At 43.6% G+C, this 17862-nt stretch overlaps 1 protein-coding gene across 2 annotated transcripts in view; it reads right to left on the reverse strand.

Annotated features, from left to right (window-relative positions):
• The window catches only part of DCLRE1C (DNA cross-link repair 1C), a 29012-nt gene that overhangs the window by 4215 nt on the left and 6935 nt on the right, over positions 1–17862 (reverse strand). For both annotated transcript variants that reach the window (XM_075599542.1, XM_075599541.1), the window contains exons 5-14: positions 16162–16221; positions 15294–15349; positions 14190–14291; positions 13190–13262; positions 8346–8486; positions 7173–7274; positions 5692–5828; positions 3352–3406; positions 1159–1247; positions 741–841 (exon numbers count right to left, since the gene is read on the reverse strand). In XM_075599542.1, coding sequence (XP_075455657.1) covers positions 741–841; positions 1159–1247; positions 3352–3406; positions 5692–5828; positions 7173–7274; positions 8346–8486; positions 13190–13262; positions 14190–14291; positions 15294–15349; positions 16162–16221 — 916 coding nt within the window. The remainder of the gene's footprint in view (positions 1–740; positions 842–1158; positions 1248–3351; positions 3407–5691; positions 5829–7172; positions 7275–8345; positions 8487–13189; positions 13263–14189; positions 14292–15293; positions 15350–16161; positions 16222–17862) is intronic.

A 17862-nucleotide genomic window follows, 5' to 3' on the forward strand; every position in this document is an offset into this window, starting at 1 on the left:
TACATACATATATATATATATATATATATATATATATATAATCTCTTAAAAAAGGGTCATTTAGTTTAACCCTTTGGCCAAAGCATTATAAGCCTGCGAGCCACTTCAAAGAATGACCATAATATCGCAGGTCCTAACACTAACTAATTAAAATTCTTATTTACCTGTATAATTACAGGAAGAATGATCTGCATTGGATCTGTCACAAACAGCTTTGGCCAAAGGGTTAAACTAAATGACCTTTTTAAAGATATATATATATATATATATATATTATATTGGAGGTTAGTGGCCCCTCCTCCCCAGGTTTTAAGCTCGCCCCTCCCCACATGTACAGGTCTTTTCATGCAACTGTTTGTGACAGATCCAATGCAGATCATTCTTCCTGTAATTATACAGGTAAATAAGAATTTTAATCAGTTAGTGTTAGGACCTGAGATATCTGGTCATGCCTTGAAGTGGCTCGCAGGCTTATAATGCTTTGGCCAAAGGGTTAAACTAAATGACCCTTTTTTTTAAAGATATAATACTGTGTATTTTTGTCATATTGGAAGTAGCTCTGGGCTCCCTTTGTGTTTTGTTTTTTAATTGTTAAAATAGCCATCACTTTGTTTTGATTTAAATTACACTCAAGTTAATGTCTCAGAGTTTCAATGTTAAATGTGTTCCTAAAACGAGCTATGTAACAAACATGGAGAAGTATTTATACTGCCAAGAGCATGAAATCTCCAGCTTCTCACCTGGCTCGAGCAAGTCCATTCTTCTGGCTCTCTTCAGCGCTCCCAGAGGCTTATACTTAATTGCAGAACTTTCCGAAGATGATCTACAGAGCGGCTTCAAGCTGTGAAGACAAAGGTTGTGCACCCTTGGAAAAGTTGTCCAATTCTTAACGGCCCCAATCCAACCTTTTGAGAGCAGATTACCTTGTTTAAAGGCCAGTACTTTAGCCAAGTGTCTGCTAATTAACCTTGCACCCCTGTTGTATTTCAGGGGTTCTCAACTACAGCCCTCAAGGCCCCCCTACAGATCAGTGCTGAAGCAGGGATACTCTGAAAACCTGACCTGTTGGGGGGGGGGGTGGGTCTTGAGGACTGGAGTTGAGAACCTCTGAACTAACCCATGAAGTGAATTATTGTTATAAGAATACACTGTACTCACATTTCTCCTACGGATTGTCTTGTTTTGCCCACAGGAATCACGTTGGCATGTACATGCACCGGTCGGATGTAACTCAGAAAATCCTTGATCTAAATAAATAGAAGGATCAAACAGGACAACATCCACTGATTATGTACGGCCACTGCTTTCACGGTCTCTTAAATGCTGAAGAAGAACCAAGAATGGTGGTACTGGGCTGACATAGAAAAGAACCCAGAGATGAAGCACTGATGACTGGACTATGAAGAGATATACATACTGTATATACATATACTGGAAGAGAACCGATGAGCCAATGGAACTCTGCTGAGGAATGCGGAATTCTTCTTACACTTTGAATGTTTAGATCATTATTTGTGGGGTGTAGACTTAGGCTAAAATATACGAGCCACATACACATGGCTGTAGCACTGACATTAACTTACATCATGTCCAGTATGCGCCATTATAGAAAGGTGTTGACCGTTTTAGCATAATTTGCATCCCCATGTGATATGGGCAGTGGTTATATAGAGCAATATGAGTTAGACCAGAAATCTGTCTTCAATTCTTCCTTTTCTATTCCCACATTTCTTCAGCTTTCAGTTGTGAGCTCTCCGCTCTAATTAATGTAGCAAACACTTATCATTGACGGGTGAATATTTAATAGGCTGTATGGCATTAAAGGGGGAGTCCCTCCTAGGACATAAGTGAACCAACAACAGATATACTTAAACTCGTGTGTCCCATTAAGTAGCTTCTACGTCAGGATTTCTGGCATCCCAGGGGTCCCATGACATACTAGCTATGGTTTTTTTGCTCGTTTACTAGGGGAGGTGGCGTTCTGAACACGATTTGATGGGACGAAAAAGGGAAGAGGCAACTCCCGTTTTCGCCATCAGTGACATCACCATCGTGGTCACAATACACTGCAGGGGCGATAGCACGCTGGTGATGCGGCCTCTCCAGTACTCAAGGGCTTAATGGGTTAAATGTAGCGGATGGACTTTCCCCCCCCCCCCCCAATCAGACAACTATATGTATTTGTATAGAGTTTATTCCTAACTTTTGCACTTCCGTGATCAAGAAATGCTTGGACTGGTTTTTACAATCTTTATCTACAGTCTTTTGATGACAGCAGTTCTCAAAGCCAGGAGGTAAATTGATCTTTCTGCTCTGTGCTTGCTGGATAATTATGTGGCCTTCGGAAGTCAAACAGATCAACAAAAAGCTGATATGCTTGAATCCAGTGATTTCTGATGAGTGCAAAATATATTCATTCTTCACAAGAATCAAATAAGTAAAAAGTTATTTAAAAGTAGCAGCCCGCGACGATGGTCATTTTTATTGCATTCCTTCCTAAAAGCAGCAGACCTGGTGACAACGTATGGCTTTAAAAAACAAACAAAGGTTTGAAACAGGGGGTCTTTGCAGCTGAAGTGCACCGATTTCAGCTCTGGGGATCCCCTGCTTTCCAGAGATACATACCTCCGTAAGGGGTGCAGTGTAAATGTCCAGTGTCCCGCGGGCCAATAGGAAGCCGCGAGGAATGACATCAAGGCTTCCTATTGGCCCGCAGGACATTTCAAGCCGCCACATTGGTAGCCCTGACTGGGCTGCTACCGGCACACCCTTCTGTAGGTATCTTGGGAAGCAGGGGGTCTCCGGAGCCGAAATTAACGCGGTTCAGCTCAGGAGACCCCCTGCTTCAAAACGGATGTCGTCGCGAGTGCCACTTTAACGCTGCTTTTTATTGTTAAAATCTGGATGTTTTATCAGGAGATTTGAGTGTTTTAAATATTAAGTGTCCGGGAAGTTAAAATGAAGCTCTCCCGAGAGCCCAGTGCAGCCTAAAGGTTACCGTGGTAACTGCAGAACCTAGAGATGAAAATCACGGGGGGGTTTTTAACACTAGAAAAACCATGTAATTTTTTTGTTTCCAAAAGAGCGGGACCTACTCGGGGGGGGGGGGGGGGGGGAAAGATACTAACATAATATGAGGTAAACTCACATAGGCTTCCGAGAGGATTGCTGATTGAAGGGAAAGTGAATCCCAGGACTCCCACTACTCAGACACGTTTAATCGGTTATGTAGGACTGCCCCTTCAACACCATTGTTTAATTTACAGCCCCGCTGAATAAAACAGCGGCAAAGGGTTTATCATCAGTAGAGGAGGCAAATGAATCAACAGTATAGTGAAATACGGTACATACCTCACTGTACGACGAATGAAAAGAGAAACAAGCCCGATAGGAACTCTCTCCGGCTCTAAAGATGAAAACAAAACAAAGATGATGTTTATTTTTTACAAGGCCGGAGAACCAAACTGCTGCCACGTACCCAACTGGGGCACCACAGGGCAGGCGTGGGATATACTGCCCTCTCCTTTCTTGGTGACAATGTCTTTACTATGCACTGCGGGCTGAATGGGGTCAAAAAGGTTTCAGCCCCAGCACACAGCAAGAAGTTAGATATTTCTATCCGTACTTTATATAGATAAATAAGTATGGGCAGGTTTGAGATATCTGTCCACAGAGCGGTTGACATTATTTATTTATAAAATATTTTACCAGGAAGTAATACATTGAGAGTTACCTCTCGTTTTCAAGTATGTCCTGGGCACAGAGTAAAACAAAATAATACATGGTTACAAATACAGTTACATAAATGAACAAGGTATACATTATATACAAGACATTGCATGCACAGTTAAAGAAAATATATATTATGAGCGTATGAAACAGTTACAGACCAGATTAAAGTGTGAGACAGCCTTAGATTTGAAAGAACTTAAGCTGGTGGTGGATATGAGAGTCTCTGGTAGGTTGTTCCAGTTTTGGGGTGCACGGAAGGAGAAGGAGGAACGTCCGGATACTTTGTTAAGTCTTGGGACCATGAATAGTCTTTTGGAGTCTGATCTCAGGTGATAAGTACTGCATGTGGTAGGGGTGAGGAGCTTGTTCAGGTAGCTGGGTAGCTTGCCCAGAAAGTATTTGAGGGTGAGACAGGAAAGGTGAACTTTGCACCTAGACTCTAGTGATGACCAATCTAGTTCTTTGAGCATTTCGCAGTGATGTGTGTTGTAGTTGCATTGGAGAACAAAACGACAAATTGAATTGTAGAGGGTGTCAAGTTTGCTAAGGTGGGTTTGAGGAGCCGAGCCATATACTATGTCTCCATAGTCAATAATTGGCATTAGCATCTGATGTGCGATACGCTTTCTGACCAAGAGACTTAGGGAGGATTTGTTCCTGTCAATTACCCCTAGTGTGGCATAGGTCTTGGTTGTCTGGGTATCAATATGCATCCCGAATGTTAAGTGGGAGTCAAACCATAAGCCCAGGTATTTAAAACTAGTGACAGGTGTTAGGGTGGTGGTAGTGTTGGTTCTAATCAGGAGCTCAGTCACTGGAAGCTTTACAAATTTAGTCTTGGTCCCAAATACCATTGTTACAGTCTTGTCAGTGTTTAAAAATAGTTTGTTTTTGGAAATCCAGTTTTCGAGTCTCAAAAAGTCAGACTGAAGTATGTGTTGAAGGTCAGAGAGGCTATGGCTGTGTGCATACAGGATTGTGTCATCTGCATACATGTGTATTGAGGCTTCCTTACAAGCTGTGGGAAGATCATTAATGAACACTGAGAAGAGTAGGGGCCCCAGAACAGAGCCTTGCGGTACACCACAGGTGATATCCAGGGGGTTGGAGTTAGAGCCTGAGATGGACACATGTTGGGATCTTCCTGATAGGTAGGACTGAAACCAGTTTAAAGCATGTTTCCCTATTCCAGAGCTCTGGAGTTTGTTAAGCAGGATAACATGATCAACTGTGTCAAAAGCCTTTGCAAAATCTAGGAATACTGCACCAGTGAGTTGTGACATGGTCACTATACAACTTATTTTGCTCTTTAGTTCCATGTCTTGGTGGATGCAGCCAATCAGGAAGCTGCGTTAATGAAGTTCAAGTTCCGGGTCATCAATCTTACAGCCAAAGAAATAGTCAATTGGACGGTTCACCAATGACTAAAATAATGTAAAGTTCCGTATGAGCCAGAGCTTCCACTATCCGCAGTGGTACATCAAGACCAACGTTTCGGCCCTCACATCTCCCTGAGGAAGGTCCCGTTGAGAGGACCGAAACGTTGGTCTTTATGTACCACTTTTCACCAATACGTTTGTTGAAAACTACCCCTTGTGTGCTCTCTCTTGATTACCAGACTTCAGAACGGTATCGTATTGATATATTTTACTTATGGGACACGCACCAACTAAACATGGTGTGTGCGCTATTCATAGTCTCAACATTAAGCGTATCTATCAATTGTAGAGAATTTAGCAAATTCGCATATTAAAATAAAATCGCAATGCACACCGACCTAATATTTGGGGAATTGCTTGTGAACTCTGCCGCGGCTTTCTTTTTCTTGAGACGCAAAAAAAAAAGCAAAATTTCGCATGGTTCGCGGGCTGCTGCCAATGTTTTGCACATCTCCGGATTGCCCGTATAACGGGTCTGCCATTGGCACAATGACTCTACACGGGGCGCGCTGCTTCTTACCTCACAATCACGTTCGTTTTCCTAGTCCGCTCTCCAAACCACATGGTGGATGGTTTAATACTGATGATGCGCAGAGGGACCCCATCGCCTGAAAACATCCCGCAGGGCAGTCTGTTCCCTCGCAGGTACGCTTCGCTCTTGCGGGATAAAATGATGTGTTAGCATGGAGCGCTCGTCCTCGTCTTATAAACATACAACCAACAGCCATTATCTAGTCCAGGGGCGTGCAAACATTTCTATTTGCGCCCCCCCCCCCTTCTCATGCCCCCCCTCCTTACCTGCTCCGGCATGGGCAGAAGACGGCATGTTGCAATTTGACGCTGCTTTGCCATGACGACGCGTCGCCGGAGAGCAGGTAAGAGGCCTTACACGCTCCCCCGGCATTTAATTTAAATGTTGTGGGGAAGAGCGGGGGGCCTCTGTAAGCACCGCGCCCCCCCCCCCCCCGGCTTGCACACCCCTGATCTAGTCCACCTCCAATATGAATCTTGGGCTACTGATCCAGTCTGTGCTTTGTATTCCCATTTTCTGATCTGCTTGTAACGTTGGTGTTATACAGTAAGGCCTGAAGCACAGGTGGCTCGGTCAAAGACTCAGTCGAAGTCTAAAGCCGGGATTGATTGCTCAATCAGTCCCGACTTCAGCACAGATGGCTCAATCTGTGCTGAAGCTGGGATATCCTGAAAACCTGAGCTGTTGCTGGGTCTTGAGGACTGGAGTTGAACACCCCTGTACTAATCCATGTTATCCTACAGGAGACTGTTGAGGACCACTTTTGTAAGGTACCTTGCTTTGTAACTAGTAGAACAAATAAGGGACATCTAATCAATGAAAAAATAAACCTCACGAATGACCTTTTATTCGTATTCAACGTAGCAAAACGTATCACTGAATCTTCAAATGCGAAGAGGCGAGATGCCCTGCGGCCAGGTCTCCCGTTGGGGACTTGTCCGGTGGCGATATGCCTGGCGACGGAGTGCCGGCAGCGTTTTGGGTTGCGGCCAAACGTCCTAGACTGGTCTTATATCACGATTGTAACATTATCTATTGTTACAGTTTGCAGCTCAAACGGCTGGGAATATTGGCAACAAATTATCACAAACAGGGAAGTGTTACAAAAGATCTTGCACTGCTGGGGAGGTGGGCTAAAGCCTGCTATACAAATCAAAGGATGCTCAGTACATTAAAACTCATTAAAAGTGGCATTAAGAGTTTAATTTAAAAAAATATTAATCATTTTAGTAATTATTCTCTAATACTACAGAACTGATTTATTTAAAATAATCTTATTATTATTATTAATGGATGGATTGCTCCTTTAAGCCTACACTCTATAAGTATAAGTGCACCATCTGATATCAGATGTACGGTATTAAATACCTTACTTAATCATTTACCAATAATGAGCTAGCATACATTCTTTTTTTTTGTAAGTGACATCTAATTAATGACAAGTAACCTGAATTACAAAGTTTATTTACCAACGGATGTCGACACGCATGGATCTGTGTCCGACGATCAGTTGTTACATGGTAAAGGATTTCCGGCATGTTCTTGAACATGTCCAGCTTATTCACATGGACCTGTGGGGGAAAATAAAGAAATAAAAAAAGTCTTGGGTATCAGAGCACAGGACGATAAAATTAAATGAGAGGTTTCACACTGTCCTGTAGCAGGCCGATACTCACAGAATAAGCGTGAGGATCCCAGCCAAGCTGTGACCCCAATGAGAAAAATGCTAAAGACTCGGAAAACTCAACCATCATTTCACTACTAAGCGGAGCCCCTCCCAGCAGCCACACAAGCAGGGGACGTATCACAGCTTCTATCCGGGACATGAAGGTGGGATTCTGCATGAGAAAGACCATGCTTTGCAATAAAAGATCGTTTGAGATTTTAAAGCAGCAGTCCGAGTTACCATTTTTCCCTTTAATATGTGCAATAATACAAGCCACACGATGATAAGTCATTAGGTAAGTTGCAGAACACTCCGTTCTCCTGTGATCGATCGGCGAAGATTCGGCTCGGGGGTTCACTAAATGGCTGTCAGTGCAGCAGAAGTGGACCAAAGATGCAAAGTTCTGTGGGGAAGATCATGTGACCAGGGAGTCACTAGATACAATTGATGCACTGATAGAGAGAGGGCAGGGCTAAAAAAAGGGGTGTGCCAGAGCCTGTTTCAGAAGAGGAAGGGGGTGTGACTTTGCAAATAGTTGCTATAGAAACCAAAAAAGCTTGTTACATTATAATACATTCAAAATGTCATTCACAGATGTTGTTTTGTTTTTTTAAATGCTAGAAGTATTTTCTCACAGTACAGAACTGATTTATTTAAAAACACACATGTAGGATATTGCTTGGTCTGCAGCTTTAAGTTTAGACCCCAGACAGCAAGATCTTTAAAGATTTAGAGGGATTTACAGTTGCTGTCTGTTTTCATCCTTCAATAATATTCCCATTTAAATGCGATCCATGCATTGAGTAAATATAACTCTGTTTCGTTATGTAATGAAGAATCTCAATCGAATTACCACTTTAATAACCCCCCAGGAAGGACGCACTGCACCTGCACAAACAACAATTCCATGTAGGAGTGTGCCAGTAATATTACATAATGTAAGCAAACAGATGTAACGCATTGAGAGAGACCTTACCTGCGCGCCAAATTCCTCACTAAGGTTTGTGAATAAATACTCGTATCCATACGCTGCTTTGCAGTTAAGCCACACGATGTGGTAAGGACCCAGCGTGATCCAACTTCGTACCAAATCCAAGATCCCAGCCAAGCATTCCTCCTAAAGAGAAGCAAAACCACGAAATTATTAGAATTGTATGTATGTAAGTATGTATGTATGTATGTACAGCTAAACCCCGTTATAACGCGGGTCTCGGGGTCCACCCCGAGACCACCGCGTTACTAACGGGGTCGCGAGAAAAAAAAATGGCCGCCGCGCTTTAGCGCATATTCATCCCGCGGGACAGGAGATGGGAGCGGGCATGTCCCTCCGCTCCCCGCTTCCCCCTGTCACCGCGGGACAGGCCGCGGGGCAGGAGATGGGAGCGGGGATGTCTCTCCTGTCCCCGCTTCCCCCTGTCACCTCGGGACAGGCCGCGGGGCAGGAGATGGGAGCGGGGATGTCCCTCCTGTCCCCGCTTCCCCCTGTCACCTCGGGACAGGCCGCGGGGCAGGAGATGGGAGCGGGGATGTCCCTCCTGTCCCCGCTTCCCCCTGTCACCTCGGGACAGGCCGCGGGGCAGGAGATGGGAGCGGGGATGTCTCTCCTGTCCCCGCTTCCCCCTGTCACCTCGGGACAGGCCGCGGGGCAGGAGATGGGAGCGGGGATGTCTCTCCTGTCCCCGCTTCCCCCTGTCACCTCGGGACAGGCCGCGGGGCAGGAGATGGGAGCGGGGATGTCTCTCCTGTCCCCGCTTCCCCCTGTCACCTCGGGACAGGCCGCGGGGCAGGAGATGGGAGTGGGGATGTCCCCTCAGGTCGCCGCTTACCTCAGAACCATGCTGCCTGCATGGAGGTTGTAGCGGGGGGTTTCTTCTCCCCACCGCTGTCCCCGGTGCTCCCGCTGCCTGCGCGGGAGGAGGGGGGGGAGCGGGTGGTGGTGCTGGTCGCGGCCCGTCTGCGTAGAGTGAGAGAGTGTGTGTGTATGTATATATGGGAGAGAAAGTGTGTGTGTGTATATGGGTGTGTGAGTGTGGGTAAGTGTCTGAGTGTGTGTGTAAGTGTGTGTGAGTGTGTGTGAGTGTCTGTGAGTGTGTAAGTGTGTGTGAGTGTGTGTGAGTGTGTGTGAGTGTGTGTGAGTGTCTGTGAGTGTCTGTGAGTGTCTGTGAGTGTCTGTGAGTGTCTAAGTGTGTGTGAGTGTGTGTGAGTGTCTGTGAGTGTGTAAGTGTGTGTGAGTGTGTGTGAGTGTGTGTCTGTGAGTGTCTAAGTGTGTGTAAGTGTGTGTAAGTGTGTGTGAGTGTGTGTGAGTGTCTAAGTGTGTGTAAGTGTGTGTGTGTGTGTGTGTGTGTGAGTGTGTGTGAGTGTCTGTAAGTGTGCGTAAGTGTGCGTGAGTGTGCGTAAGTGTGTGTGAGTGTGCGTGAGTGTGGTCAGTGTGTGTGCAGTGTGTCAGTGTGAGCAATGAGCAGTGTGTGTGCAGTGTGCAGTGTGTGTGCAGTGTGGCAGTGAGCAATGAGCAGTGTGTGTGCAGTGAGTGTGTGCAGTGTGTCAGTGTGAGCAATGAGCAGTGTGTGTGCAGTGTGCAGTGTGTGTGCAGTGTGGCAGTGTGAGCAATGAGCAGTGTGTGTGCAGTGAGTGTGTGCAGTGTGCAAAAAAAAAAATGTAAAAAAATTTTTTTAAAAAATTTTTTTTTTTTTTTTTTTTTTAAAAAAAACGGGAGCCACGGGAAAACCGCGTTATAACCGAATCGCGGTATAACGAGGCGCGTTATAACGGGGTTTAGCTGTATATAGCTCCCTCTATGTATATAGCGCTTCACAGCAGTAATACACGTGACATAATAATATAACACATAATGGGACAGAACAGAAACAAAAAGAAAAGTCCCTGCCCTCAAGAGCTTACAATTTAAGTGGTAAGAACTTAGAGATAGTAGGAGGGAGTTATGGGCAGTGCATCTGCAAGGGGTCAAGATAAATGCATATGGGATGTATAGTATCAGCCAACGGAGCTACCCAGATGCTTCGTTGAAGGAGTGTGTTAAGGAAGATCCTAAAAAGGTGGAGAGAGGGGGTGCCTGTCGGATATTGAGGGGAAGAGTATTCCAGAGGTGTGGGACAGTCAGTGAGAAAGATTTTAGGTGGAAGAGGGCGTTCGATACAAAAGTGGGTAGAGAGGACCTTGATGAGCAGAGACGCAAGAGTCGGGCCGGTGTATAGTGAGAAATTAGGGCTGAGATGTAAGGAGGGGGAGTGTAGAGCCTTAAAAGAGAGGAGGAGAATTGTGTAAGTAATGCAGAATTTAATAGGAAGCCAGCAGAGGGATTTCCGCAGGAGAGACACAGGCAGATTTAGGAGAGATGTTAAGCATTTGCTAAAGAAATTGAATTGCCACAGAATTTCACTATATTAACTGAACAGCAACCACTTGTACGCAGCACCCTATTGCTATCACAGACACGTGTGGCACCTATGTACCTTACAGAACTGATCACAGAAGGAGCCAAAAAGGTGACACGTGCAGGGTTTGTCCTGTTGATTTCACAAAATAGAATACAAGAAAATTGGTAATTCAAAGTTGTTGTTTTTAAAACAGAAAATGCTAAAAGTATTTTTTCTTACTACAGAACTGATTTATTAAAAAAAACCACACATGCAGGATATTGCCTGAACTGCAGCTTTAAAAGATTTATGACCTTTGGAATGTTTTAAGTCAGTCTCGTTCATGTCAAAGTATCATACACATCACTGAAGCAGATCGAGAAGAAATTATATTTATTTTATTTATAAAATGTTTACCAGGAAGTAATACAATGAGAGTTACCTCTCGTTTTCACGTATGTCCTGGGCACAGAGTTATAAAAATACATGGTTACATTAAAAGAACAGGGTTATACAGTATATAGAATATATACAGTATATCCGCCCCAATCCACTGTGATGTCTTTTATGAGCAGGTGCACAAATAGGAAACAAACAGGCCTAGGTGCGATTTAAGCTGTAAAAAGGTAGTGTGGGGAAATTAGATCTTTATTGGCTAACAAATGTTTAAATGCCGAAGCTTCAGGTCGCAATTAGGCTTCTTGCTCAAGGGTAGGAACGAACGTTCCCCTCAGTGTTAAGGCTTCATTTCTACCCCGCAATCTTTTTCTGGATTACACTGCACCTATGTCCCGTTTACTTGGGCCACTTCAAGGGAATAAAGGGATTTAATTTGAGAGTTAACACGGTATTTCGTTGTTTACCACAAACTGACCCCATGGGCATCCTACAAAAAAGGAAAACCCAGCGACTCCTTCCCCGAGTGAGCAGTTTCAGGAGCGGAAAACACCTTTTTATGGGAATGAGGTGGAACTAATGGCAACTGTCCAAACAACCAACTCAGATACAATTCTCTCAATGAAAACCACATTTAGTACATTTAACTTAAAGCAGAAAACCCCTCCCCCCGCCCCCACCCCACCCATAACTGTATTCAATCCAGCAGGGTCTCATGAGCCTATACAGCAGAACTCCCAGCTCCGGATACCCCCTTCACCCCGTTGCAGTGAAATAAAACTTTTAATACACCTGGACAAGAATACATTAACCAGGGGGGAAATATGTCCACCAATAGGAAGCCACAATGGCACCACGAAGCCTTTCAGGTCATATTGGATTTCCAAGTCCTGGCAAAAATGAAAATAAGTTTCATTTCTATGCGTGAAAGACAAGCGGCACAGATTGGTGCCTTAATGTACAATACACGTATACCCTCTAAGTACCCAAATGTCGGACCAGTCATTCGATAGTAACATACAGCTGAACCCCGTTATAACGCGGCCCATGGGGGCCACCAGGATCGCGTTAAAATTTAGGCGCACGCATACAGCAATGAGGAGAGAAATCGAGATGCCGGTAAGTTATCGCGCGGCAAAATGGAGGTTTTCAAATACCGGGAGCCACGCTCAGACTGCGTTATAAGCGGATTCGCGCTGTAGCGGATCGTGCTATAACAGGGTTGAGCTGTAGTACATTAGTTTGAATAAAATCGTGCCCATCAAGTTCAACTTTTGTTAAAATTCCAATTACTCATCCTACATTTATTCTCATATTTATCCAGGGCGGAAAAAACAACCGATTCAGCATGTTACATGTGCTGTGCCTCCAATAGTATAATAACCGTGTGTAAAAACGCACGTTACTCTTCACATCATTCAATGTACAGGCAGTCCTCGGTTATCCGACACAATGCGTTACTCAAAATGGCGTTGGATAGCGAAACGTTGTAAAGCGAAACACGTTTTCCCATAGGAACACTGTTTAAATGAAAGGTTCCGTTCCTGAAGGCATTTTTAACACTAAAATACACCAAATATGTTACGCAGGCAATAAGATATGCAGCACACACATAAATTATATAGTGTATGTACTGTATTATATATATATATATATATATATATAATATAACATAATAAATAATACATTATAGTATAATATATAGTATAATATAATATTATATAGTATAATATTATATATATATGCTCTTACGACGCTTCACAACGTTGTTTATGTATGTATGTATATATATACACACACATACCCAACGTTGCAAAGCGTCATAAGAGCGTTGGATAAGCCGTTTTGGCGTTGTAAAAATGAACATAGGTATGCATTGCACAGCGTTGGATAAGCCATCCGTTGTAAAGCGAAGCGTTGTAAAACGAGGACTGCCTGTATTTATTTTTGTACATTTTTTTTCTTTTAAGGGATTACATTTATGAGCCTTGTCGACATTCCCAGTCTCGGGCACCCCGAGAAAAGAGTTGCTATTTAAAAGCGGTCTTACCCTGCTAGGGATCTGAAAATATTTGGGGTCACAGAATGTTGTGTCCAAATAAACACTCTCAATGTCTTTCACCCTAAAAAACAGATACAAACAATGTCAAAAGGCAAGTGTAAATAGTCTTATTTCCATTGCTCATCTATGAACCACATTCATATAACTACTGATTTAAACATGGTTAAAAGCCAGATAGATGCAAGATCCAAAAAACCTTTATAGCAAATGTTTTGGGGTGGTGTGGGGATTAAATCTGTTCTATATAACTATTTCCCAGGATGGTTCCTTTATGGCCTAAATTGAAGATATTTGACAAAGGTTCTTAGTGGTACAAGCTCCAGGTCAGTTATTAAAATCAATGTTGGCTAACCGCATGCATCTGATTTTATTCAATAACAAATGTAAACCCAACATTGACTGTAATATATTATGGGAAGTGAGTAAAGACCCCAACTGAGAGCAATGGCACTGAGTTTGAAGCAGGGGAGCCTGGTTCAATTTCTGATGTCGGCTCCTTGTGACCTTGGGCAAGTCACTTTATCTCCCTGTGCCCCAGGCACCAAAATCATAGCTTGTAAGCTCTAGGGGCAGGGACCTGTGCCTGTAACAATCCCATGCGCTGTATACCGCGCGCTACACTGTAATTGTGAGGCCCTTGGTGTCCCACTGGGAGTGTGATATGTGAATTAAAGTTATTATTATAATTCAGCTCAACCCCGTTATAACACGATCCGTTACAACGCGAATCCGCTTATAACGCGGTGCAAGCGCGGCTCCCAATTTTCATATTTATGAATACTTTACAGCACGATTATTGGCATCTTAAATACTTTATTGTATATTATTTCTAACGTGATCCGCTTATAACGCGATGTGATTCTTTGGACCCCAAGCACAGCGTTATAAGGGGGTTGAGCTGTATTATCAGAACAGGAACCCTGTGAGATACCAGAAGGATGATCGTATGCAAACGTCCCTCTCCCCCACTGCATGCAGCTCTGAGCACCTGTTTCCTGAATGTAAGGGCTCCATGCGGGCGGCCTCTCCGCTTGCCAGCCTGAAGTCCCCTGTGTACAGCACCGTGCCGCTGTGTCCTTGAAACAGAAACCTGAAACAGGTTTGAAAACGATCGTTCTTCACATTCTGCCAACGTTCTGCTGCCGAGGTCTCCCTTACACAGAGCCGCACAGGAACCCAGAAGGGGGACCCCTGGCTGTGTCTGAGATCACTATCACAAACAAACACTCTCACTCTCCCACCATACCACTTAGATTGTAAGGTCTCCGGGGCAGGGACTGAGCCCCCTGTGCTGAAGCAGGGATTTCCTGAAAACCTGACCTATTGGTGGCCCTTGAGGGCTGGAGTTGCCCCCCCCCCCCCAATGTATATCAAGGATCTATCAAGACAAGGACTTTAACCACATTACTATATGTACAAACAAGAGGCTCCAGCATGTTTTAAACTAAATCAGACCACTATAGGTATTTTTTAATCATTGTCTCAACTTTAAAATGTCTCCATAATAATAAAATTGCATTGGGGTGTTTTTATTATCTACGGTTCAGAAGACGGTTTGCAAACTGAGATATATATATATATATATATATATATATATATATATAATTATGATTATATATACAGTATATATATAATATCTCAGTTTGTAAACCGTCTTATCAAACGTAGATAATAAAAACACCCCAATGCAAATATATATATATATATCAACAGCGAGTTGATGTACTGCTATTTGTATTATCTTCCGTTTACTTATGTGCAGGAAGATTCTTTGGTTTGCCATTAGGGGCTGGCCCTGGACTGTTTATACCACGCCCCTCTTTACAAATACTATTTTATAAGTATATATGTGATTAAAAGGTTTTTTTAATGTATCAATCATATCACATTCACTTACCTATCTGAGTGCATTCAAGGGGGAATCTTTTGTTTGTTTATTTATATTTACCCTTATTCTCTTTTGCACCAGCATATGGTCCTACTTACTTGCTCACTATTCATTACTTTAGCTGGTGCGGGAGCTCCCCCCTGCCCCTTTCCCCTTCCCTCTTTCCCATTCCTTGATTTTTTAGCATACAGAGAAAGGTCATACATTACTGATCCCGGGCAGTGACCGGCAGGTAGAAGTGTGACCACAATATCTTCATTCTGTAATACAAATACAAGCATTTTCATTACATGACAATATAAAAAACACACTCAAATCGACAGATCAATATGTCCATATGGAGAAGGAGCGGCTCAGTGAGTAAAGACTGGCACTGAGGGGAACCTGGTTCAATTCCCGGTGTTGGCTCCTTATGACCTTGGGCAAGTCACCTTATCTCCCTGTGCCAGGCATCAAAAACATAGATTGTAAGCTCCACGGGGCAGGGACCTGTGCCTGCAAAATGTCTCTGTAAAGCGCTACGTAAAACTAGCAGCGCTATACAAGAACATATTACAGTATAATTATTATTATATGCTGCATATTTAAACTTGAATGCAGCATTGATAAATGGTATTTTAGGAGGAATTTATTATGAGAAATAAGCTTTTAAAACCTTAGGACTTACTTATTACAGATACTTTCTGAACAGGTATGACAGTTAGTTGTACATACATCAGTAGCTGTGTAAATAAAGTCATTGCATGAAAAAAATGCATACAGCTACATTACATAATAATGAAGATATTACAATGCATCAAAGTGCCTTCATTTTTCCATCTTGGTGGCTAAAGCGTTGTTTGAATAAGGTAATGTTACAGATCTATAACATACTTTGCCTACCCAACAGCCTTTCCATGAAGTCATTACAGGCTGCGGGCCTAGTCCCAGCTCACCCGCTGTAACCTTTATATACGATTATGTCATTCCCATGAGTGCAGCACAAGTGACTCGGGAGTGCGCACATTAGGAATTTTAAAATATAGGCACGGACACTTTTGCCCCCGATCATTTTCTTGTATTAAAAACTTACTTCGCCTGTCGATTCATCAACCAAAGAAAGCTGAGTTGGAGTTTCAACCTCAAGAGCTACCTGATCAGGGGAAAACAACGAAGAAATATCACAGCCGACAAATACTTCTGTCCCATTTACAGACCTATCGTGTGTGCTATTAGTTAGGTGCTGTGCTGGATTCCTACCCATTCTGAACCCGTTGGTGAAACGTTTATACAATATTTATGCTACTTTCCTAATGCAGTCTTCTAATTAGTCTAAAATGAAGATCAGTAAATCTGGAATCAAGAAGTACCGATACTCTAAGCACAGGTCCGTACTACCTCCGCCCGCGCGGAGGCGTGCGCGTCCGTGACGTCACCCGTGGGAAGCGGCCGCGTTTTTCGGACATGCTTGATGCGCCGGGGGCGTGTCAGTGACGTCACGGAGCTGGTTCGCCCTCATTGGGCGAACCGCTCACGTGACCTGCCTGCCGCTTCCTGTCATCACCCGCGCGATCAATGCCTTAAGGCAATGTGATCGCGCCATGCGCGGAAGCCTCTGCGCGGTCTGCGGCAGCATGGACTTAGCATAAGAAGTGGTGAATCCCACCAGTGCCATTACACCGAGACCACTACCATTAAGAAATTCCTCAATGCAACGGAAAGAAAATCACCAACTGTCTACTTAGATTTTGCTTCCTATATGGTCTATTTAAAACAGCAGTCCCAGCTGTCGTTTCCCCCCTTCTATATGTGCATCAATACAATCCACACAATGATAAGTACAGGCATACCCCGCATTAACGTACGCAATGGGACCGGAGCAAGTATGTAAAATGAAAATGTACTTAACGTGAAGCGCTACCTTTTTGCCACTTATTGATGCATGTACTGTACTGCAATCGTCATATACGTGCATAACTGTTGTAAATAACGCTTTTTTAACAAGCTCTATAGTCTCCCAACTTGTGCACAGCTTCGGTACAGGTATGGAGTCGGTATTGCTGTTCAGGACGTGCGGACAGGCGCATGCGTGAGCTGCCGTTTGCCTATTTTGCGATATGTCCTTACTCGCGAGTGTACTTAAAGTGAGTGTCCTTAAACCGGGGTATGCCTGTAATTAGCTAAGTTGCCGATCGATCCGTTCACCTGTGATCGATCAGCTAAGATTCGGCTCAGGGATTCACTAAATGGCTGTCAGTGCAGCAGAAGAGGACCAAAGATGCAAAGTTCTGTGGGGAAGATCATGTGAACAGGCAATCACTAGATACAATTGGAGTACTGCTAGAGAGAGGGCAGGGCCCAAAAAGGGGGGTGCCAGAGCCTGTTTCAGAAGAGGAAGGGGATGTGACTTTGTAAATGGTTGCTATAGAAACAAAAAATGCTTGTTGCATTATAATACATTCAAAATATCATTCAGAGTTGTTACATCCATTTAGGATATTGCTTGCTCTGCAGCTTTAAATGAATATGAGGTGTTGGAACATCATGTAGTAATATTACTTTCTATTTTAAAATGCTGTCCTGCTACATTGCTGGTCAGATTACTGAAAAGCTTAAAAAATATTAACCTTCCCACAAAATGATTACAAATGTGATGACATCCAGACATCACAAGTGCCACGGACCTGCCAACCTCGTGGCATCCAGTGGAAATCCAAAGAGTCCTCTAAAAGGTTAAAAAGTAAAGTGCTTGTTTACAGCAGCAGAACAGGCTGCAAGGCAATTTTGTAATTAC

Source organism: Ascaphus truei, chromosome 5 (assembly GCF_040206685.1).
Source record: "Ascaphus truei isolate aAscTru1 chromosome 5, aAscTru1.hap1, whole genome shotgun sequence".
NCBI classification, from domain to species: Eukaryota; Metazoa; Chordata; class Amphibia; order Anura; family Ascaphidae; genus Ascaphus; species Ascaphus truei.